We start from the raw sequence: 23,021 nt of genomic DNA on the forward strand, positions 1-23,021 counted from the left end.
TTTAACCATAAAAAATATGTTTAGAAATTAAATACAATGGTAAATCATAATAATGTTATGTGAAGATACTTATGGTTGAGACGGACTTGTTGTAGCATTAGTTTTTTAAGATTATTTTTTCCTTGAAGAATGGAAAGTTACAGAAAACATAAATAATATAAGGCTAAGTGTGATATAGTTATAAGGTGAAGAAGATTGAAAGGTCCTGCGATTCATGCCACTGCAATAAAAGAATATGCTACGTGGTGTCAGGTAGCTGAGAGACTAAGAGGCATGAAAATGGAACTCTAACTTGTCTCAACACAAAACAAAATGGAGTATTCACTATAAATATTCACACTTTCACAACTACTTTTATTCACTCAACAACCACCCTTCTTCAGCTTATTGCATGCACAGAAACAAATGGCTAGCTTGATGCAACAGCAACCAAAAGGCGTTAATGTAGGTAGTAATCGCATAGTCGCAGTCAATGTCTCTCCCTCTAACAACCTTCCTACACCATCTCATCACGATGCCTCTTCAAATCATGATCAGGTTCTTCTTAAGATTTCTCAAACTTTTTTTTACAGTTCTTCGTCTATTTTTGCATAACATTGATGTGTGTTGATCACAGAAGCCTGGGTGGAAAAAGTTCATGGCATATGTGGGTCCTGGCTTTCTGGTTTCCTTGGCTTACCTTGATCCTGGAAACAGTATTTCTCTCACTCTAAATTCTTCATACCCTTTCTATCACTTTTACTTCTATCTGTGTCGGCTTAATGCTTCTTTTCACATGCAGTGGAAACTGATCTGCAAGCTGGAGCTGATCACAAATACGAGGTAATATAATCAAATGAAGTGATAAATACATCTCTTAACTTTCAACGAAATTTAGAATTAATCTTTTTTTCGAAACTTTTAACTAATTTATGAGATTGAAATTGTGTGTTGTGTTGTGTTAGCTGCTGTGGGTAATACTGATTGGACTGATTTTTGCGCTTATAATTCAATCGTTGGCTGCGAATCTGGGCGTAACGACTGGTAAGATCGAAAACAGAGAGTGGAAGAAAGATGAGGAATTGCATGAAATGGAAAGTTTTATTATTGTTGGGGTTTTGAATTTTGCAGGAAAACACCTTTCAGAGTTATGTAAAGCGGAATATCCATTATTGGTAAAGTACTGCTTGTGGTTATTGGCTGAGCTCGCTGTCATAGCTGCAGACATACCTGAAGGTTTTCCTTTTTTTTTTTTTTTCCTTCGTCTTTCGATCCAAATCTTATAGGCAAAAGTTTCTTTCACACTATTTAACCGTATAAGGGTAAAATAGTTTAAAAAAAAAATTAACTTTAAAAAAAATGTAAAATAGTTACGAGAAATAATAAAAATGTGTCAAAATAGTACAATCTTATTATGTCCTGAAAAATCACTTTGTCGGCTATTTTTTGTAAATATGAAAGAAAATATCTAAATACTTATGAAGGTAGTTTTAATGATTGGGTGAAGATATTAATTCAAATCTATGAGTCAACCAATTACAAGTTAAGTTAGGTTGATTTTTTTTTTAAATATTGATTTAAGTGAAACTCAACTTACTTAATTTAAAAAATAAATGAATTTAAATCTAATTAAAGGTAAGTTAACGCTTAATCTATTAACAACAATTTTTTTTTTAATAGAAGTTTCATTATATTTATTTACTATTTTTAATTAAGTATGTTTATACTTTAATATTTTTAAGAGTAAAATACTTTTTAATGTGTAATAAAACTGTTGTACTCGGATAAACATATTTGTGTAATAAAAATATGAGAGACGCTAATTCAAATAGTAAAGTGACAATTTGACTCAGGTTGAAACTCCTAATTTTCGTACGAAAAAAGAAAAAAAACTTTTGGTTTCTTGATTTTAAAAAAAGAATTACATTTTTTTCAGATTGACGCATAGTATAGTATTATATGCATTGACGGTGATTAATTTGATGAAAACTTGATGATGACAGTGATTGGCACAGCCTTCGCGTTGAACATACTTTTCCACATCCCTGTATGGGCAGGAGTTCTCATAACTGGCTGCAGCACCCTCTTATTTCTTGGTCTTCAGAGATTTGGGGTAATAATTAAGAATCATTATCCTAACTCATTAAGATACTAAAATCTCATTATATTGCTTAATTTTCTTTGACAATACATATTATTATACTTCGAAGGAAAATGATTTTTTAATAATTAAATTTGGACAACTTTATGATATAATTTGAGATGGTATCTTAAAAAATTGTTAAGACATCATTGTCTTATTTTGAATTATAAGTTGGTTAAATATGTTTTTTATCCCTTAAATTTTCGTAAAAATTGAAATTAGTTATCTTCGAAATTTTAGTCCAATTTAGTCATCTAATTTTAGAAATGTGTGAATTTAGTCTTTTAATAAAATTTTGTTAATTTTATTTAATGTTTCAAACATACGTTTTCATGATAGCATTTGAGTTGTTTATATCGTTTGACAAATCTCTGCTTCAGTGTTAGCTAAGAAATTATCTTGAAACACGTTTGGAATGTCAAATAAATTTAACAACCAAATTTGGTTAAAAGAACAAAATTTACTCATTTATAAAGTTGGAGCACTAAATTGAATTAAAATTTGAAATAAGAACTAATTTCAATTTTGTTAAAAATTAAGAGACCAAAAATATATTTAATTTATTATAATTTAACAACCTGAGATGATATTTTCTAAAATTACTTAGAAGTAATACTTCATGTCATAAGAAAAAGTTGAGAAAATTTAATTTTCAAAAATATTGTCTTACTTTGAATTAGAATTTTAGAAGTGTTGGTGTGTGCACAGGTAAGGAAGTTGGAACTGCTGATATCAGTGCTAGTTTTTGTAATGGCTGGATGTTTCTTTGGGGAAATGAGCTACGTAAAACCACCTGCTTCTGGTGTATTGAAAGGAATGTTTGTGCCAAAACTCAGTGGTCAGGGAGCTACAGGGGATGCTATTGCTCTTTTGGGTGCCCTTGTCATGCCGTACACTTCCTCTTCAACTATTATTACTTTTCTTCAATTTCTCCCATAAAAACCATATTAACATCTTACAAAATGCAGGCACAACCTTTTCCTCCACTCTGCTCTGGTCCTGTCTAGAAAAGTACCCAGTTCCGTGCGTGGCATCAATGTAAGCAAGCCCACTCCGAAAATAAAGAAAGCTTTTAACAATTGACACATTTTTAAAATAAGCTTAATATGACATATTTGCTTGATTACGCAGGATGCATGTAGATACTTCCTCATAGAAAGTGGATTTGCATTGTTTGTGGCATTCCTAATCAATGTTGCAATGGTTTCTGTGTCGGGAACTGTTTGCGCTGCTGACAATCTTTCTGCAGCAAATGCTAATCAGTGCAGCGATCTTACCCTTAACTCTGCTTCCTTCCTTCTCAAGGTTAATTACTTACTTCACCACACAAGTTGCCATAGTAAAATCATGATGTTATGTTTATAATCCTATTTCAGATCCAATTTATCTGACACCAAAAATTGTTGTCCTTTGCTTGTAGAACGTGTTGGGACGATCGAGCTCTACCATTTATGCTATAGCACTGCTAGCCTCAGGACAAAGTTCAGCCATCACTGGAACCTATGCAGGACAATACATCATGCAGGTTACTTAAGAATTTTTTGTTTTCGACAAAGGTTAATTGTTAATATTTTTGTTGGTGAAAGTAGTTGAATCTTAGAGTTGAACTTATAATCTCTTTTACTGTTCGTTCCAACTTGATTCTTAAATGAATCTTATAACTCTTAATTAAGAATACCATTAAGCACTTTATTTTGTATAATTTGATGAAGGGTTGGTTTGATGGAATAGGGTTTCTTGGACATGAGGATGAAAACATGGATTAGGAACTTTATAACAAGGTGCATTGCCATAACACCTAGTCTTATTGTTTCAATCATTGGGGGTTCTCAAGGGGCTGGTCGGCTTATCATCATTGCATCGGTTTGTATATTCTACAACTTGTCTTTCTTTTAAGCATTGGATAACAAATGAACGAGTCAAATTATTATAATGAAAATCACAATAAATTGTTCTGCAGATGATACTTTCATTTGAGCTTCCATTCGCTCTGATTCCTCTGCTTAAGTTCAGCAGCAGCAGTACAAAGATGGGACCTCACAAGAATTCTATAATTGTGAGTTCTATTCTTCCCCTAAAAGAATGATAGATTTGTATCCACTAACCATTATCTTGGAGAAAGATTAAAGATTTTGGATTGAAAAAAAAAGAAGAAAAGAAAAGTGACATGATTCTGGTGCAGATAATTGTGATCTCATGGATTCTGGGGTTGGGAATCATCGGCATCAATGTGTACTATCTTTCTACCTCGTTCGTGGGTTGGTTAATTCATAGCAGTCTACCAAAGGTGGCAAATGTGTTGATTGGGATCATAGTGTTTCCTCTAATGGCACTTTATGTTGGCGCAGTTATATACCTAACATTCAGAAAAGACACTGTTAAGACGTATGTTGAGACGAAGAATGAAGCAGCAATGGAAAAAGGGTTTGTGGTTGATGGTCAATTAGAGTTGAGTGAAGTTCCCTACAGAGAAGACTTGGCTGATATCCCCTTACCACCATAAATGCATCATCAAAAGGGGTTTTTCTTCATAACTGTTGATGGCTGCTTCTCACAATCATTAATTGAAATTGGGAAATGAATGTAATGTTAAGAAGCCCTTGAGAATTCTCCTCTCGAGTTGTGTCACCCTGTGTTTCTTGTTTTAACTACTGTGTAAGCTTTGTGGATTTTTATGTTATAGGAAAGGTAATTTATATGAAAAAACCATTCCGGTGTAAATCCTGTGATCAAGTGGTGTCGAAAATTTTGGAATAATAAACCCCCCAAAGAAAGTAGCTTTTCCATTTTCTTCGACTTTGTAATGGAAGGCATGACTGAAGGTAAGATCTTACCTTATGTATTTGTTGCAGAGAAGACTATTTATTATGGGTTCTTGGGGATACCAACGTTTTTCGAGAGGAGATATTTAAAACTGCAAGACAATAAATCTATAAATTTATGAGTATTTTTATTTTTATATTTTTAACATTATTCATCCTATTATGTTTACGTAATAAGAAATTTTCAATTTATTTTAACAGAAGTATATATACACACACAAATATATATATTTTCTCTTGAAAAGATTTAGACGGTTGTCAAAAATAATAATGCATGAATCACATAATAAATTTTTTAATTTCACCTTTTATTATATAAGGTGTTGTTCCATCTCATTGAAGATTTTCTTTCTAACCTTTATTAATATATACGAGTCAAATATCAAATTTATTTTTTACAAAACTTTCACATTGTTTTATTTAAGTAAACGACATGATGACATTAAAATCTACCGCCATCAAATTTAAGATGAAACATAATCTTGGTATTACTTAAGGATAAAAAGTTAAATATTTAAATTGTACAATTTCGGCAATTCCATATTCGATATAATATTCACTAATTTAATTATTGTATCAATATTTTCAAGCTGAAAATACAAAAAAAATGCGCAACCAATGAAAAATAACAAAGTTAAACACGCAAGTTAAGAAGTATATAATTAAAATATATTTGACGAGAAAATTAAAATATATTTATTTCTACAAATATATTATTACAAATTAAAAATATTCCATATGTTCCTTTGAAATGGTCGTTTACGTTTTATTTGCCTAAACCAAGGAAAAAACAACTATTTTTTTTCTATTTTGAATACAATTTTACGAGAGTTACTTTACTTATTATTTATTATTTCAACAACTATTTTATTTCAATATATATTTATGTATCATTATTACAAAATAATTTCTCTTTTCATATTAATTAAATTAAGAGTATAATTGGAAAAACATCATATATCCTGAAATTTAAAGATGAGAGCTAAAAATTACCAATTATTTGTATTGTACTGACAATGATAATTGCACCACTATTTACAGCAATTGGCAGGATAAAATGGTAAATGACCAAATTTTCAATATTTTTCTGCTCATGGGGGAATCAATAAAATAATATTTGCCCTCCTATCAGCACAGATCGGCATCAATATATAGAACCAAACAACTTTCATCCTCAATCTCTGTTATTCAAAAATAGTAAATAAAAGAATACAAATAACTGATAATATTATAATAATTTTACTAACATCAATTTACCTTAGTGTTACAGATAACTGTCCAATTTTAAAACAGATAACATCAAATTTATAGAGGAATAAATATTTAAATTTCTCTCAATCTCCCGGTGTTTTCTATTTAATTCAAACAAAAGACAATTCAAATCAATCCTTTTATTTCTCCCATTTTAACAATGACATGTAATTTAATGACATATTTAATGGGGAGGCTATTAAACGTTTTTAATTTAAAAACATTATGACAACAATATGAAAATTTTGATCCTAAAAGTTCTACTTTTCCTCTCCCGTTTCCTACTCCGGTCATTAGTTCAACATTGTCTCTCTACACTTATAGTATCTGCAATATTCGTAATAAAAAATATTGTAAATTTTAAAACTTGACCTTAAAATCCAATCACTTTTTTTTTTTTCTTTTGTAGAATGCCCACTTGGTAGAAATCCAATCACTTGATATATTTTCATCAGCAATTTCTTACCACATGCTATTGTCCATCACAGCAGAAACAATGCCTTTCAATGTCTCCTGCATATTGATTGAAATATGTATGGTTATTTGTTTGTTGATTCTTTTCCTTTTTGCGTGAGAAAGAGCAAAGCAGTAAAACATACCACAGAATGGTCTTTAAGACCAAGCGAGAGGACCAATGGCCTGGAGGAGCCAGACAAACTGCGAATCAAGAATTGGAGAGTCAACATGATTCCGAAATCGAATTATTAAAGTATACATGAACAAAAAAAGGCTAATATATTAACCATTTGAGATATCTCTTTTAAGATATTTGAAACCCAAATTAATTTTTGAGGAAAAGTGGAAGACTCCAGATGCGTAATAAAATCTAAAAAAGTTGTGAGATTTTCTCTTAAGGAACAAAAGAATGCATACCTCATTTGCTCAATCAGCTGACGTGCACATGCTACTAACATTGGCTGCATCAATACATTCTGTGAATAAGAAGCACAATATGACAGAAAAGATCAAGGATAACAAATACTTTCCGACATAAGCAAGCATACCTCATCCCGTTTGCCAAATATAACAGAAACGTTGAACGTTGGATTGATGGACACCCCTTCTTCCTTTCTGGCATTGAAAAGTCATACATGCAACTATGTGAGCAATCCTTTCTTATTGAAACATATCACTGATTTGAATGTACATGATGATACATAATTTTAAGCTGACAAATAAACAAGGATTTATCTAAAGTCCTAGTTATTTTAACAACTTTAGTTTGTTAGTTGTCAAAAGGGGTGTCCAATGAGTTGGAGATCTTTGTGATTCAATAAACCATTGCATAGTAGTTTCTTCTCTTTCTCTCTTCTTCATCTCTTAATTCTTTTCCTAAGATTTAAGAACTTTATCTTGGGTTTATAACAAGATAAGTCTGACGATATGATTCATGATGAGGAGACCCAAGAAGGCACGAATTCAATACCATAACAAACACGGCTATGAGAAGCCCAATAGAAAGAAGAAAAAGCCCATTAGGATGAGAGATTATGTTACTTATGAAGATAAGCGTAAGGATAAAATGGGTAGCAAATAGGAAGCACTGATCTACGCAAATTTTTCTTTTTCCTTATTGTTCGTTAGGCACCAGAAACTATATCTATTATAGATTTCCTTTTACAAAGGAGAGGAATCAAAGATTTTATCTCTTCTGATTCTCTTCCATCTCTATTCTGTTGTGTTTCTTCATCTACTCCCTCTATTTTCCTACTGCTGCAGGTCAAGCACATCATCTGACCTACCAGAACATGGACCTGAGGACAGAGGCTTCGGAAAATCTTGTGGACAGCCGAGTGAATATGGGTTCCAATCACATTCTCTATGTTGGGAGACATGGAAGTCCGTGAATAGCAGCAGAAAGAATATTGGAAGAGGAGAAGGTTGATGAACAACTCACTCCTAAGACACCAAACTTGTGGCTGAATAAAGATAAAGCTGAGAGCAAAATCAAATTGCCCAATCTCAATGGCGGCAACCTTATGATTTAGATTGCTAGTGCAGAGAAATATTTTTGAGGTGTGACAGCAGAAGCCAAAAGAGTAGGGATAGGTTGCATTTAGAGGCAAGGATCAGTGGTGCATTGATTTGTGGAAGGACATTTTAGCTGCCTGTATGAAAGGCAACCAACTTAGCAGCAATCAAGATCAGCCAATGATGTATACACAAAGATTTCAAAATATTGGGGGTGCAGATATTGGATGTCCCAAAGGAAAAAACTGAGATTACTTCCTGGGAGGATCAAGTACACAAATGCAATGCCAAGTATGAACACAATCTTAATAATACTACAAAGTCCATACATCTAGCCTGAGATATCAAAGAGGAGTTGTGTGGCACCAAATCTCAATACAATGTTTTGATCATTGTTGTCAAAACCGGACCAGACCAGCTGGTTCAACCAGTTGAGCTGGGAACCAGACCAGTCTCCAGTCCAAAGTTTCCTAAAACCTGAATTTCATTTGAACCAAGATAAAACTGGTTGAACTGGCCAAGAACCGGAAAAAGTAGGGAAAACCAACAAGTTGATAGATTCAAACAGTTGGCTCTAAAAACCTGTTTTTTGTTTTATTTGGTTTTTTTATTTTTTTTTGAGACTTGCAGTTTGTAATCAATTTTATGTTATTTTTAAAATTAAATATGATGTATTAGATTTGTTTGCTTTCATATATAACTTACTTTTAAAATATTTTGTGTTGTCTTACGAGACTTTTAAGGGAAGTTTAAATTTAAATTTTATAAATTTATTTCCGTCATCCCATTATAATTAATACTACTTTATATATAGCACTATTATATTTAAAATATTATAGCAATAATATTTACTATAATGGACTCTATCCCAGTTGAACCTCGATTGAAACTCTGAATTCGAACCTTAAAGTCATGCCTTCACCAGTTCAGTGACTGGTCAGGTTTTGACAACCTTGGTTTTGATGTCAAATCTTGAACATAACTCAAGTGAAGGAGGAATTGCAACTCCAACTGGGCAGCTATAGTGGCTTACCAAGCCTGATTCAAGGAATGAAGTTCTCACGCCCTTTCAAGAATACTACTGGGCCAATCAATCATTCAGAAAAAGAGTGTGTGGAAGAAATACAGCAGCAGCACACTCAACTACGAAATCCTATACTATTGGTGCTTATTATCCACAATGAAACAGAAGCGTTTGTACAAGCCATATTACGAATGAAGAAGAAGCAATGAGGGCAACCGTTTTCACTTTGGTTTGGCAGGTCAGAGCCATTTAGCTGAAGACACAGATGTCCAGAAAAAGTATCATGGTTACTATTTTGGCAGAAGATGGAAAATTGGAGGAAGACAAGTGATTGAAAAGACCAGTTCTCAGGAAGGAGAAACTCTGTGGGAAGGTGCACCAATTGTATTTACATGTTAGATGCTCAAATGATCTCTCTTTTCAGCAGGGGAAATTACACAACTGAGAACTATAAAGCAACATCAAATCATGATAGATAGTGGGGCAAGTCATACTTCATTGCTTGGGAGTTAGTAAAGTAATTGGGATAAAATGTATTACCGACCACTACATTGGGAGTAGATTATGGGATGGACACAAAAAATTTCCCCCGAGGGTGATGTCAAAAATTGAAGTTATTGGTTTCTTTAAATGATCCTGAAGGAGATTGACTTGTTTAAGTTGGGAGGAGTGGATCAAATTTTTAGAGGAGGCTTGGTTAGAAGCCACAGGTTCAAAAAAGTAATATAGAGATCTCTACATCTCTACCTGAGTGACTGAGTCTAACAAAAGCAATGATACCTCATAAAACTCTATATAACAAGGTCTTGATGTAGAATTCTCTTTAGTATCAGTAGTAATATATTTATTCTCAGTATTAGTTGCTTATGATTTTACTGGATAAGAAATATAAATAAAATCAATGATATTTCACAGAAGTCACATGCAGACCTGGCATATACTATTGTCCCCATGGTTCCTATTTGGGTAGCAATAACCTGATAAGCAGTCAGAAAAGTAAGTACAATCACCATAAAACATAGAAAAAAACTCCATCAGCACTCACCAGAAAATGATCTTCGTATCTCGAAATAATAATCTCCGTTTCATTCCCCTGCAAGCAAGCAAGTAACTTCTCAACATTAGTCCAACATTTCAACATTAGTATTAATTATCAACATTAAAAAATATATATTGAACAGCTAAATTTGAACCTCTAACATTGGCTTTTGGAATTTAGAACATGAAATGAATATCTGTGTTTAAAATCTCATTGCATCTTCTATAATTACAAAATCAATGGAAAGGAGTTAAAAATTAGTTGCTGGCTACTAAGAGTTGCAGGAAACGAACACTCGCGCATGCATACATTGATTTCCCGAGAGAAATTGAGTTGAGACACTGGAAATTGAGAAGTGGAGCTTTCCGTATTCATTGACATCGGCGCTGATAGGTCACACTCACACTACTCAAAGACTCTAACAGTCGTTATCTCAAAGTGCTTCTTTCGAGAATCGGTTTCAAAGGAGAAGAAGATGAGATCGCCGCCGGTGATGCCGACGGAGCGGAGAGGCGAGGTTTTCGTTGTTCCTGTTGAGAGAGAGAAGAAATGGGAGAAAATGTGCAACTTCCTCTATGCACCAAATTTCGGCCTATTTTAAAAATAAAATTAGAGTCAATTTTTAAACTCCAGTAAATACATTTTAGTGTTTTTTTTTTAGTTTAAAATTATATCAAACCAAACAAGCTGTTGTAGTTGGTGAGTGACACTAAAATTGTGTTTTTTTATGGATAAACTTATATTATTATTAATAAACCTAAATTGAATAAAAATAAAAAATTTATCGTCTTTCTCCATATTCAAACTTTAAGAAAACATCAGTCCCTATATCTGAATCCATGACTTGTTTTTCATTGTCGCTACTACTTCCTATTTTAGTGCCACATACTATTAAAGCCAATGAATATTTTAAAGTATTATTTAATACATAATCAATTATGAGATACTAATAATTAGTGATGAGTTATTTTTTGTTATTTTAAGATAATAATAAATAAAATTATTTAGGGTTAAATATGTTTTTGGTCCTCAAGTTTCAGTGAAATTTGGTATTAGTCCATCTTCAAAACTTTTGATCAATTTAGTCTTTCATCTTTAAAAATGTGTGAATTTAGTCCTTTTAATTAAATTTTGTTAGGTTTATCTAACGTTCTAAGCACATCTTATGATAGTATTTGAATTGTTTACACTGTTTGACACATTTTTGCTTTAATGTTAACTTATGTATTATCGTAAAATACGTTTAAAATGTCAAATAAACGTAACAAAATTTGATAAGAAGGACTAAATCCACACATTTCTATAGATGAAGGACTAAATTTGTATAAAGTTTCGAAGAGGGACTAATTTCAAAATTTATTGAAACTAGAGGGATCAAAAACATATTTAACCCAATTATTTACAAAAGAAAGGCAAAAATATTTGTACCCGTTGTTATATGCGGATAAAATTTGCACTGAATAGTTAGTATTTATAGATTTTTATTACATGCAAATAGCAGATATTTTAATACTTGTCTATAAACAGGTCAAATGCAAGTATCATATTATTTGTACCCGCAAGAATATATTATTTACAAAAATTTAAAATTTAAAATAATTAAAAATAATTTATATTTTATTAAGTTAAATTTAATTAAAATTAAAATTTAATTTATGATTTATTAGGTTAAGTTTAATTAAAATTAAAACTTAATTTATATTTTATTTTATATTTTTTCATAATTTTAATTAAATTTTATTTCACAAATTTATAAAACATCTTTTTTTTTAAATATTTATGAGTATCCAAAAGCACTCACATGTTTCAAAAAATCCACCAATATTTTTTAAAAAGGTACTCACACAAATAAAAAGACGAGTAATGGATGAATTTTCTTTCGGGTTAAGTGTAGACACTATCTACATATGACTCAACCCATTGTCATTCCTAATCTTACCCGTGTTAACCCCATCCAATCATTAACTATTTCTTAATATAGAAAGAATAAAAAAGGTCCTAAATCACACGTACTTTTATTGATTATCTTCTAACCTCGGTATGGTTACATTTATGATATATTATTAAATTCTTAAAACATGGTCAAAAAATTTAATATGATTGAATAAAAAAAACTTAATTGAAAGCAATAAAATCTATTTTAGAACTCTTTTCTGTCGAAAGTAATTGGTCACCAACCGAGACATATCTATTTATGCATAAAAAAGTGTAACCAAATGAAACAAAAATTTGAAATTTTATACTCTTTTTTTTTTACCTAAACTAAAATAAATGAATAAGAGGTCATCCACCATACTAAGAACTTGTTTCATCCACAAACCTTAAAACTTATTGTTGAGAAAGGGTGTAACCATTTCTGTTGCGGTATAATTGCCTTTGGAAGAAATCTAGTTTCCGCCACCCTGTCAAATCATAAATGCTCAAACTCTTTTAATAATAAGAAACATTTTTTACCAATAATTTATTCTAAACCAAAACACAACCAAGAACCGTGAACTACATAACATACCAGGAGCACTGAAGACAGCAGTCACCATAACGTGGTCCTTATTCATCCAAATAGTTTTAATGTAATCTAATTATAGAGGACCTGATGGACTTGACAAGATTTCAAGGTAACTAAAGGCCACAAGAAAATAAACAACGTTGGAACATCACATGATACTTATTTTTCCTTTAACCACAGTTTCACAATCAACTTCAACGAATTACAGGATCTACATACTAGATAACTTTCTTGGCACATCCACCTAACCTCCTCTTCACTTCTGAAATAGATGATTACCAATGAAAATTACACCTTTTAAGTTCCAAAACTCAAAATCTACTCCCCCATTTAACCTAAACCAGAGTTTGTTCCTGATACAGGCCTCAACAATGGATGATTGGACGTGGGCTGCACATTACTAGGGGCATTGAACATGGCAGTTGAAGGTGATTGTGATTGTTGTATCATAGATAGTGGTAATCTTTGCCCCAACCCAAACATCGAAGGTCTTGGGGCAAAGGACATATGTGGATGAAGTGATTGATTGCTGCCATACCCTGAGATACTGGGCTGTGAGGGAGAAGCAGAGATCATTTGTTGCCTGTTGTTGCCATTGCTAGCCATTGAAGGACCAACACCCGATGCAGCCATTGTGGGTGTTGCTCCTGCAGTCCCAAGACGTGCTGATATTACACGAGACCGTTCAGCAGCAAACCTTTGCTTTGTTCTCTCCAGTTGTTCGCATTCTTTCATTAACAATGTTTCTATTTCCGCAAACTGTTTCAGCTTCAACTCTAATCTTTTCAGCTGGCAATAAAAACAGCAAGCCACAAACAAAAGTTAAAAAAATCAAGTTACTAGCTCTGCACCTGATTTTTAGTAATCTCCAATTGCTTAATTTACTTTATTCTAAAAAAATGTTCACTTGTTTTCTCACGTTGATGCACACCATCCAGACAGAAATGGACAAAACAGAAATTAACTATATCTAGAATGTTAGTTTAATATTGGAATAAAGTCAGAAAACAACAGTGATACCTGATGATTAACTATGTTAGCACACAACCTCTGAATTTCTCGTTCTTCATGATCGGCAAATAATTTAGCTTTCATTGCTGCTGCAGAGAGGCCTGCTTTAGCTGCATCTTTAACTTTTTCAGAAGATAGTGGGGTTGTCCTACCATCATTTAGTCCCCATGAACCATGTACCTTCGCCTTATCCTCTGAAACCAAAAAGAAGTATTCCCAAGAAGAGAATTACATACTGGGTTTTATTAGAGGGCTGGGCTTGTATATAGACAACATAAAAAAACAGCACCCATAACTGACCATTATTATTATTATTTGATACCGCTGTTTCTCCATGAGACCCACCATCACGACACCGTATGCTTTCGGAATTTGTCCTACATGTGAAAAATATTAATTTTTAATACAATATTCCTAAACTAGCAAGTTCAGAAAAAGAACAGAACAAGTTGAGCTTAATTTTCCCACTCCACCCACCATACTATTCCAAAATAGGAACAGGATAAGGACATAGTATGGTCTTTTCTTCTTTTTTTTCTTTTCCTTTTGTGGGAGCTTCCCATAATGTTCGGTTCTAGTTATAAGATTTTTTAAATAAAATAAAAAGGCCAAAAGCAGAAGATAAAATGTCCAAAAATGAGTAATAACCCCAAAGAAAACACTTCATCCAACAAACTGCACTTGCTATGACAGGCATACTCACCTATTATCATGTCCAGGTGCTTCCACCTGTGAAGTGCTGCCAGAATTATCCACTGACAATACTGCTAATGCTGCATGAGCACAAGAAGCAGCTACTCTTGGTCCAACTGCAGAGGCTAAAAAGGCAACCTTTGGAATGCACCAACCAAAACAAAATATATAAGAACTGTAGAATATACGAGGCATTTTAATTTGTTGTGAAACTTATAGAATCTAGATACAATATCTTAGCCATCACATCACCCTTTAATGCATTTGTAAGTGCCACAGATAAATTGGGGGTTCCATCAAAGAGAAGCAACGTAACTTGAAGGAACAAGTTTTGTTTATAGCTTCTTTTACAAATAAACATGAATAACATAGTTAAGGACATGATGTTAAGTGTCGTATTATAACCACATCCTATGCTGAAAAACATGTTTTCAATTGCCTTAGTTGAATAATAATTTAAGCATATACTTAGCGGTCACTCACCAAAGCCATAACAGGATTTCCAGAATTTGCAAAAGGAAGCCGGCTGTCAGAACTTCTCACTTGATGGACAGGTCCTGTAACAGCATAGATACCAAATCAAAACCATATAAAAAGCAAGTTGAATTAAAAGTATAAGATAGACCTGGAGTATTTCCGTTTGAGTAACAATGCAGTCTTCCACTACCATCTCTATCAACTGCATTGGATGACAAAGGCATGCTCGGAACATTAATATCTTCCAATTTCCCATCTTCCATGGGTAGACGGAGAAAATGAAGAATGCATTGTGCTTTTGACTTGGTACCAACATGCTCAGCAATTTCATTCCAATTCTCATTGTAAATCTCCATTGCTTCAAGAAGCAGTAAAGTTTCTTGATCAGTCCAATTATCCCCGTCCAGTTCACCATAATCCGTAGTTGAATCCACCCTTAAAAAATCTAGACTTGAATGACCAATGACAAATCTCCCATCATGAAAGCAATCAGTGCAAAGTAAAATATCAACCTGTAACAAGAGATGCTAATTACATATGATGGAAGAGGTGTTCAAAGTTAATCTGCAGCTTACTTAGTAACAAGAGTCAACTCCCATAGTTCACAAATTTTAGCATCATATATCAGGTATGGGAACAACTTGACATAAAACATTTGGTTTTCTTAAAACTTTAAATTGTCCATTTTAACCAAGCACAGACTTGCAAACACTCAAAATAGTAAACATTTTTCTGCAAGACACAAGTAATTGCTACAATAATCACAGTAGTAAATGAGGGGACCCAAGATACAAGAATGAAAGACATCGAGCCAAAGAAGTTACAGTAGTTCTTATAGATAGGTTAGGTACAATAGAGTGGTTACCAAGCATGGAAAGCTGGGAGGAGAATTATATGCTTTACTGATTGTCATACTATATACATCACAAAAGCATTTGATTACTTTCATGTTCTCTGTTCTCAGTACTTTTTTTAATCTCATTTTGTTTTGGAGTTTGTACTAAATAATTTAGTTTGACCTGCAAGATCTTTTACCATGAAGAAAACTGCAGAATTGTTAGACAATCTGGTGATGTTGAGCATGGAATGTGATTATGGACGACATACATTGCAGAAATATGGAAGAATATGCACGGTATAGAATTTCTTTTGGCAACTATCAGATAATAACATAAAGAAACAGGGACTTAGCCTTGAGATGGAGGAAGACAAGGAACAGCCAGTCAAGAGTCACGAATCTGCAGGCAAAAAGCAGATATATAATAAGATGGTAATTGACAATTTCATGTACATTGTCGATGGATGCCAATCATGGGCAAGAAAACGTCAACTTGGCTGATTTCAGGGGCAGCCACCCAATAGTGGTGGATTCATTGCTAGAAGAAATTCTTCGAGGTAGAGAAGATCAAGGTGGATGCGAAGGTTACTCACACTAGTTAGCATGGAAGGTTTAGCAGTACACTGGTTCCATATCTTGAGGAATAAAATGTCAAACTTGACCTTGAAAAGGTCTGATGCAAGCATTGATTCAAGGATTAGGAGAAAGAAATGATGGCAAAGTATATATGAGAGGTTAACCACTGTGACAAACCACATTGGCTGATGACTATGTCCGAGAATACGAAATTTTGGTGGGGCATCTATTGGAGATCTCAAAGGAACTTCTTTTTAGGTATTTCAAGGGGTGATTGAGAAGTAAAGTAAAATGCAAAGTGCAGGCGGATAGAACACCAATGGATAAAAGTGACAAAAGATAATATTGAACAATGAAATCATACACAATACAGCAACACACTTGCTGTCCCAGGGACAAAAAAGAGTCTCATTATACAAATACAGCAATTCTCTTGCTGTCCACAGAGCCAGAAGTATCCTAAAGAGTGTAATCTCAGTCCGCATACTGAAAATAACTACACAACCTAATATCAGCTGTATACTCCTAAACATAGTACATAGCTACCAGCAGTTATTTTCTACACATAACTGTCATCCTGCAGTTTCTAATGCAAAATTAATTATAGCATTTATTGTCAACACTTAATTGCCATGGATCAGCTCCCATCACTATGGCCTGCCGGAAAATCAGTCTACATTAAGGCTGAAAGATAGAAACTAGTTCTCCAAATTATCTTTATCTACTTCAATAACAATTACTTCTCCATCTTTTTTCAGTGCTTCATTAGTGACCAAAATTAACAATCTTAATTGTTTCTCTGTATATATGGGGAACTGAACTTTTCTTCACACCTGAAACACAAAACCTTGCTTTTCCTTTCCATCAATTCTTGATATGTAAATGGTGCAGGCCTTGGTTAAACTTGGCTGAATTTCGTGCGAATACTCTGTTCTTAAACCTGCGAACCCTGTAGATGAAGTTCCTTTGTTTTGTCCAGATTAAATGATATTTGAATTTAAACCTTGACTGAAATGACTTTGGCTTCCATTCCACCCTGCAGTAATAATTGATCCTGCATCACCTTCTGAGCCATACAATACAACTGCTTTGATGGCCTGGCCTTTAAACAATGCTAGAAGATCCCATTTTCACAGGCAAACCTACACTCGCGGTTCCAAACACACACAAGTGCATTTTGTTCGGCCTCAGTACTGCATATGCATACTACATAGCTAGAATTCTTGTTCTGGGTACAAAACTTTGCAAATGATGCTTAATTTCAAGTAGCAAGCTACCAAGAAAATAACCCAAATATTTTTCTTCTGGTAAACAATTGACTTGTGATGTACACAATTCAAATGATTCCATAAACTCCTCCACCAATGAATAGATGGGGGAAATTCCTATATTTGAGGCTTTTACTCATCTTAGGTAGTTTTTGGCCAAACTTTTTTAGACCCTAAAGCTACTTTAAAGTTGAATTTAAAAATTAAGAGCTTTAAAATTAAAGTTAAATCCATTTGATAATTCGATAACTTTTAAAGTCAATTCAAAAGAAGTTCCTTTCATATAAAAAATCCCATTGGAAACTATGAGAGAAAAGATGCAGAAGAGAGAAAAAGGTAGTAATGAGATGAGAAAAGCACTAGTGTGGTACAACCAATACAAGCCTAGCACAAAACACAACAAAAATAAGGGAATGCAGAGAAAGTGTTTCTTATTTTTATTTTCCACTTGTACTTTTAATTACCAAAATATCACCTTGTTTTTATTGTTGTATGGGAAGATTGCTTTATCTGTTTCATAAACAAACTATTGAAAACAAGAAACAAAGAGAAAAGGAAACAAAGTAGTTAAAAGTGAAAAGGGTAAACGAAAGCAAAAAAAAAATAAATTTCAAACCAAATAGACCCTAAGACTTCTAAAATAGTCGGAATGTTAATATTTTAACATTCTCTCAAGTTGAGGTTTGGTTAGTAAGCATCGACTTGTTACACATAAACACACCTAACAAATATAATAACTCTAAATTAAAATATAGAGGTGCATAAGGCCTTTCGAGAAGATAGAGACCTTGGTACAAGCTCAACCAGATAACCTAATATACTATTATCATAACAAAACTTTAAATTAAAATATAGAGGTGCATAAGGCATTTCGAGAATATAGAGGCCTTGGTACAAGCTCAACCAGATAACCTAATGTACTATTATCATAACAAAACTTTAAATTAAAATATAGAGGTGCATAAGGCATTTCGAGAATATAGAGGCCTTGGTACAAGCTCAACCAGATAACCTAAAATAATTCAGAGTACCTCTTTTTGGGACTGGTAGTATACAACAGGAAGTGGACGAGAACAATAAATGCAATGATTATCCGAAAGATGCTCTCTTATTCTGTCCTCCAGATCAAAGACATCGACATTATGTGCAGTCAATGACGAATAAATTTCGTCAGCTTTCAGCTTACAACTGGGATTGTCAAATTTGATCAAACTATCAATAGATTTCAAAGTCTCTACCGGCACACGGACCTCTCCACTCGGCTCCTCCCTCAAGCAAGAAATAACATTGGGAGACTTAAAACTCGATGTCTGAACACAGTAATTAATAATTCCCCAATGATCAAGGAACCTCACAATCCGAGTCAAATCCTCAACATCAATCCCTGTCAACAAACCCTGGCAATCAGAAAGCGTAATCCTCTTCCCAGGTTGCTCCAAATGCATCGCAACAATGCAGTTCCTACACTCCATGTACTTCTCTGGAGTATGATCGGGTGATTTTCCTGAAAAGAAATGTGGCACTGCTTGCCTCTCTAGCCTATGCACGGTGGCAGGTGAAAACCAATCTGTTCACAATCAAACCAACATCAATCCAAACCGTCCAAAACTCAGAAAACAAAACAGAAGTCAAACAAGCACACGACCAAAATTCAGTTCACCTGAATGCATAGGAACTACAAGAACCTTAGTTCCAAATCGCTTAACAACCCCACGACCTTCCAATATGGCAGGGGGAGTTATGACAAAAGAGGAATCACCCTCCAAAGCTAAGTTATCAGATGGCACAGCCGACAGCGCCTGAAGCTGACCGTGAGACACGTTTTCAATAACAGGAGGGACAAGAGCGCACTGAGCCTTATTGTCTCCAGACTCAAGGGCTCGCTCCAGAGCCACAATTGAAGTGACCGAGGAGTGAGGGCGGTTCACGGAGCGCCTTATCACGAGGGGAAACTGAGAAATGGTAATGCCATGGTCTGAGAGAACCTCCGTCTCCACATGCGGTTGCGAATTAGGGTGGTTTTGGTGTGTTTGTTCCTCAGAATCGTAGCCACGTTCCGCATGGTCGTCCTCCGCATTGGGGTTTTCTTCGTCGTCTTCGTCCTCCTCCTCGTGCTTGGGGTGACGCCGAGCGACTTGAGAATCTCTCTTGCGCTTCCTCCATCTGGTTCGGTTCTCTGCAAAAAGGAAAATTCAAATAGAAAGAAAATTGAGAACAGTGGTTAGGGAATTGAGAAGAGAAGAGAAATTGGGGAAATTGGAAGCGCAGTGTTGGCATGGAGAGAGTGAGGGTTTTAGAAGAGTGAATGAATACCTGAAGGAGAAGCTGGCATGGCAAGAGGAGAGAGGGGTTTAAGGGAGAGAAAGAGAGAGAAAATTGTGGGAAAGATTTGAGTGTGGGGTCGTTGATTGGCGCAAAGGATTGGGATTGTTGTTGGAAGAAATATTTTTGAGTTGGAGGATCGATCTCTCTCTCTGCTGGATGATGTGTGATGGAAATGGTTGGCGTTTGGGGCAAAACACAGTGTTGATGTGCGTTTGTGTGGCTGTTACCGGAACCACAGTGGAAGGTCTAGCGGCTTTGTTTGCTTGCCTCGCGCGTGCTTCAGACGCTGCTTTTTCATTAGGCTGTGCTTGCCAGGAAGGGCTGAGATACTTCACATGCCGCTTTTATATCCCTTGCTTCTTCTTTTTTTTTATCTTTTAATTATTCTATTAAGTACTAACAAGTATTTTAAATATGTTAACTAATTAACTAATACCTTAACATTTATTTTAATCTTTGAAAAAACATCTTTATTATGTGAATTCAGGATGGATCAAAGTTGTTAAATGTATTTTAGATTTTTTTGTTGTTGTTGAATAAGTGGAATATCTATAAATTTTATTAATGTTTAATTGTTTAATATTTATAATGAGAATTGATTGATGACATTTAACAAAGTTTTTCTTTCATACATTTAAATTTTACTTTAACCAAGGATATGAATGAAATATATTTAATTTATGATACAGTACTATTTTTAACTGGATATTTATTTAAGAGAGTAAAGATGATACTTTTTTCTCTTCAAATTATATATTCATTTGTATAATACTTAATAAAAATGTTTTTAAAACCAAATTAAGTTAATATATGTTCGAGATTTGTGATGGAAGTCTTTTGTTTTGGTCTACAAGAATTATAGAATTAAGAAGATATTATTACACAAAACATTAATGATTTTGCTAAAATAATAAAACATTAATGACAAAAATTTAACTGGTAAAAATAGAAGATATGTTTATATAACTTTTATTGTATAAATAAATTATGTTTTCTAGAAAATAATTGTATCATATAATTATAATTTTATAATTTCAAAACTTAATTATTTTTTCATTAAAATTTGTAGTACTTCTGTTTATTATTATTTTTTTTTAAAAATGTATATGTTGTTATGGATAAATTATGTAGTTACGAGTATTAATTAAATTAAACGTTAATTTTTATAATTTAATAAATATTAAAATAATTACTACAAATATGTGCGATCATTTTTCTCTTTATAATAAACAATTATTATTAGAATAATAATCAAAATACAAAATAATATTAAATAAATTTTTATAAAAAATATTTTTATAATTTTATTATTAATAATTTTGTTATTTCATAAATAAATTTTTATGAGTAATTATTTAAATTTTAAAAAATAATTATTAAAATAGTAAAAAAGTTAAAATAAATATTTAATATTCTATATCTTAAATATTTAAATAGTTATCTTGAAAACAAATTAAATAAGCAACAAATAAAAATTTAATAGCATGTAATATATAAAATAACAACTTTATAATATAATTTATTTTAAGATATTTAATTAAATATTTTATACTGGTAAAAATGTCGCATATATTTTATCAAACACAATTGTAAAAATGTTAATATAATTTTTAATGATTTCTATCAATTAACAAAAATTTTAGTAACTTATAAATTTTATCAAGGACAATGATAAAAATTTTGATATAACTTTTAATGATTTTTGTCAAATAACAAATACTTTTAGTGGATTAGTTAACATTTGTCTTCTTTTATAAATTTTAAATAATTTTCTACAAATTTAATAAAGGCTTAAATACCTTTTTGGTCCTCATTTGCGTATTGTTTGTTGCGGATGGTCCTCATTTTCACATAATGTTTAAAATGGTTCTCATTTCGACGGAATGTTTAAAATGGTCCTCATTCTCATCATTCGTGTTTTATTTTGTCCTTTTCTGTAACGCTGTTTAAATCATTAATGAAACACCCTACTACAAACTGTGTCACATGTACAATGTTCCATTAATGATTTAAACGGTACTACAGAAAAGGACTAAATAAAACACGAATGCGAAAATGAGAATCATTTTAAACATTCTGTATAAATAAGGACCATACATTCTGTCAAAATGAAGACCATCCGCAACAAACATTACGGAATGAGGACCAAAAAGGTAAAACAAGTTTGTTTCATAATTAATTGATTTCATTTTTTTTTTTCATTTAAAGTTCATAATCACCATAAAAGTAATTTATTTTGACCTGTTTTGGACGTTGATAAAATAGCTGATAAAGTGGTCATAATAATTTAGTGTTGTTTCCTTTTTCAGAAAATAGTTTACTTCGTTCTCTAGCTTTTGCTTTTGAAAACGAAATTTTGAATTAATTTGTAGAAATATAACAATTTAAAGTTGTTTAAAAAAACAAATTTATAGTTATATTTTTAAAATTGATAAAAAATAAAATAAAATTATCTGCATTTGGTTTTGAGAAACTTTCCTTGAATGTTACTCTCAAATGAGAGATTTGAGAATTAAGATTATTGATGGACGCTTATCATTGTATTATTTTTTTAGTTTTCAATTTTTTTTTAAAATAATAATTAAGTTTTATATTTTTCCCCATTTTAAATTTTATAATTGAATTGAATTATTAATTTAAAGCTTAATATTATATAATTTCTATTTTGCTTCGTATTATTATTATTATTTAAAATTTTATATGTAAACTCCTTAAAATGTGAAAATGTTTTCTTTTAAAAAATAACCAAAACAATTAGTGAATTTAAAAATGTACTACCTTCTTCTGTACCTTTTTCTGTCTCAAACGACTCTCCCTTCAAAACTTTTTATCTTCTCTCCTTTTGTGAACTCAAACAAAAATTTACTGTTTTAGAAGACATATTCTCAGTCGTAAAGGTCTCTTCTAGTATAGCCAAATAGATTTTTCAATCAGGTAAGTTGAAGCTTTGGTCTCCTTCGATACTCACCTTGTTTTGGGTCATGTATGTGATCTTTCTTGGATTGCATGTGTTCCTATAGTCTTTATTTTTCCTTTTTGTTAATCAATGATTCCTTCCTTTGGTCTAATTAGTGAATAAGAGTTTTCATCAATCAATC

At 32.6% G+C, this 23,021-nt stretch overlaps 3 protein-coding genes across 6 annotated transcripts; 1 reads left to right on the top strand and 2 right to left on the bottom strand.

The window, feature by feature from the left end:
- The first annotated feature begins 208 nt into the window (after positions 1–208).
- Positions 209–5,090, top strand: LOC114162122 (metal transporter Nramp7.2-like). Its single transcript, XM_028045903.2, has 13 exons — positions 209–537; positions 617–695; positions 782–822; positions 945–1,023; positions 1,111–1,215; positions 1,983–2,092; positions 2,831–3,012; positions 3,091–3,160; positions 3,254–3,427; positions 3,543–3,647; positions 3,854–3,985; positions 4,083–4,178; positions 4,305–5,090. Exons 1-13 carry the CDS (start codon positions 406–408, stop codon positions 4,623–4,625), a joined length of 1,626 nt encoding a protein of 541 aa, XP_027901704.1. The 5' UTR covers positions 209–405; the 3' UTR covers positions 4,626–5,090.
- A 1,016-nt stretch (positions 5,091–6,106) lies between these two features.
- Positions 6,107–10,830, bottom strand: LOC114162451 (proteasome assembly chaperone-like protein). Of its 4 annotated transcripts, none has more exons than XM_085666248.1 (8): positions 10,539–10,830; positions 10,236–10,301; positions 10,121–10,167; positions 7,200–7,266; positions 7,069–7,112; positions 6,795–6,852; positions 6,662–6,708; positions 6,107–6,125 (listed from the first exon to the last, which is right to left on the bottom strand). In XM_085666248.1, coding segments are annotated over exons 1-8 (402 nt in total). In that variant the 5' UTR covers positions 10,611–10,830; the 3' UTR covers positions 6,107–6,124. The 4 variants fall into 4 exon arrangements, with proteins under 4 accessions (XP_085522374.1, XP_085522373.1, XP_085522372.1 ...); XM_085666247.1 differs by lacking the exon at positions 6,107–6,125 and adding an exon at positions 6,316–6,522 and having other exon boundaries at positions 10,539–10,829; XM_085666246.1 differs by lacking the exon at positions 6,107–6,125 and having other exon boundaries at positions 6,316–6,708; positions 10,539–10,827.
- Positions 10,831–12,866: 2,036 nt separating this feature from the next.
- SWI3C (SWITCH/sucrose nonfermenting 3C) lies at positions 12,867–20,225 on the bottom strand. Its single transcript, XM_028046884.2, has 9 exons — positions 19,912–20,225; positions 19,259–19,774; positions 18,630–19,165; positions 15,065–15,428; positions 14,923–14,996; positions 14,450–14,577; positions 14,047–14,123; positions 13,756–13,940; positions 12,867–13,524 (listed from the first exon to the last, which is right to left on the bottom strand). The coding sequence occupies exons 1-9, from the start codon at positions 19,928–19,930 to the stop codon at positions 13,066–13,068; spliced, it is 2,358 nt and encodes a 785-aa protein (XP_027902685.1). The 5' UTR covers positions 19,931–20,225; the 3' UTR covers positions 12,867–13,065.
- Between the last annotated feature and the right edge of the window lie 2,796 nt (positions 20,226–23,021).

This window comes from Vigna unguiculata, chromosome 9 (assembly GCF_037176805.1).
Source record: "Vigna unguiculata cultivar grain cowpea cultivar isolate G323 ecotype 2 chromosome 9, ASM3717680v1, whole genome shotgun sequence".
Classification (NCBI taxonomy): domain Eukaryota; kingdom Viridiplantae; phylum Streptophyta; class Magnoliopsida; order Fabales; family Fabaceae; genus Vigna; species Vigna unguiculata.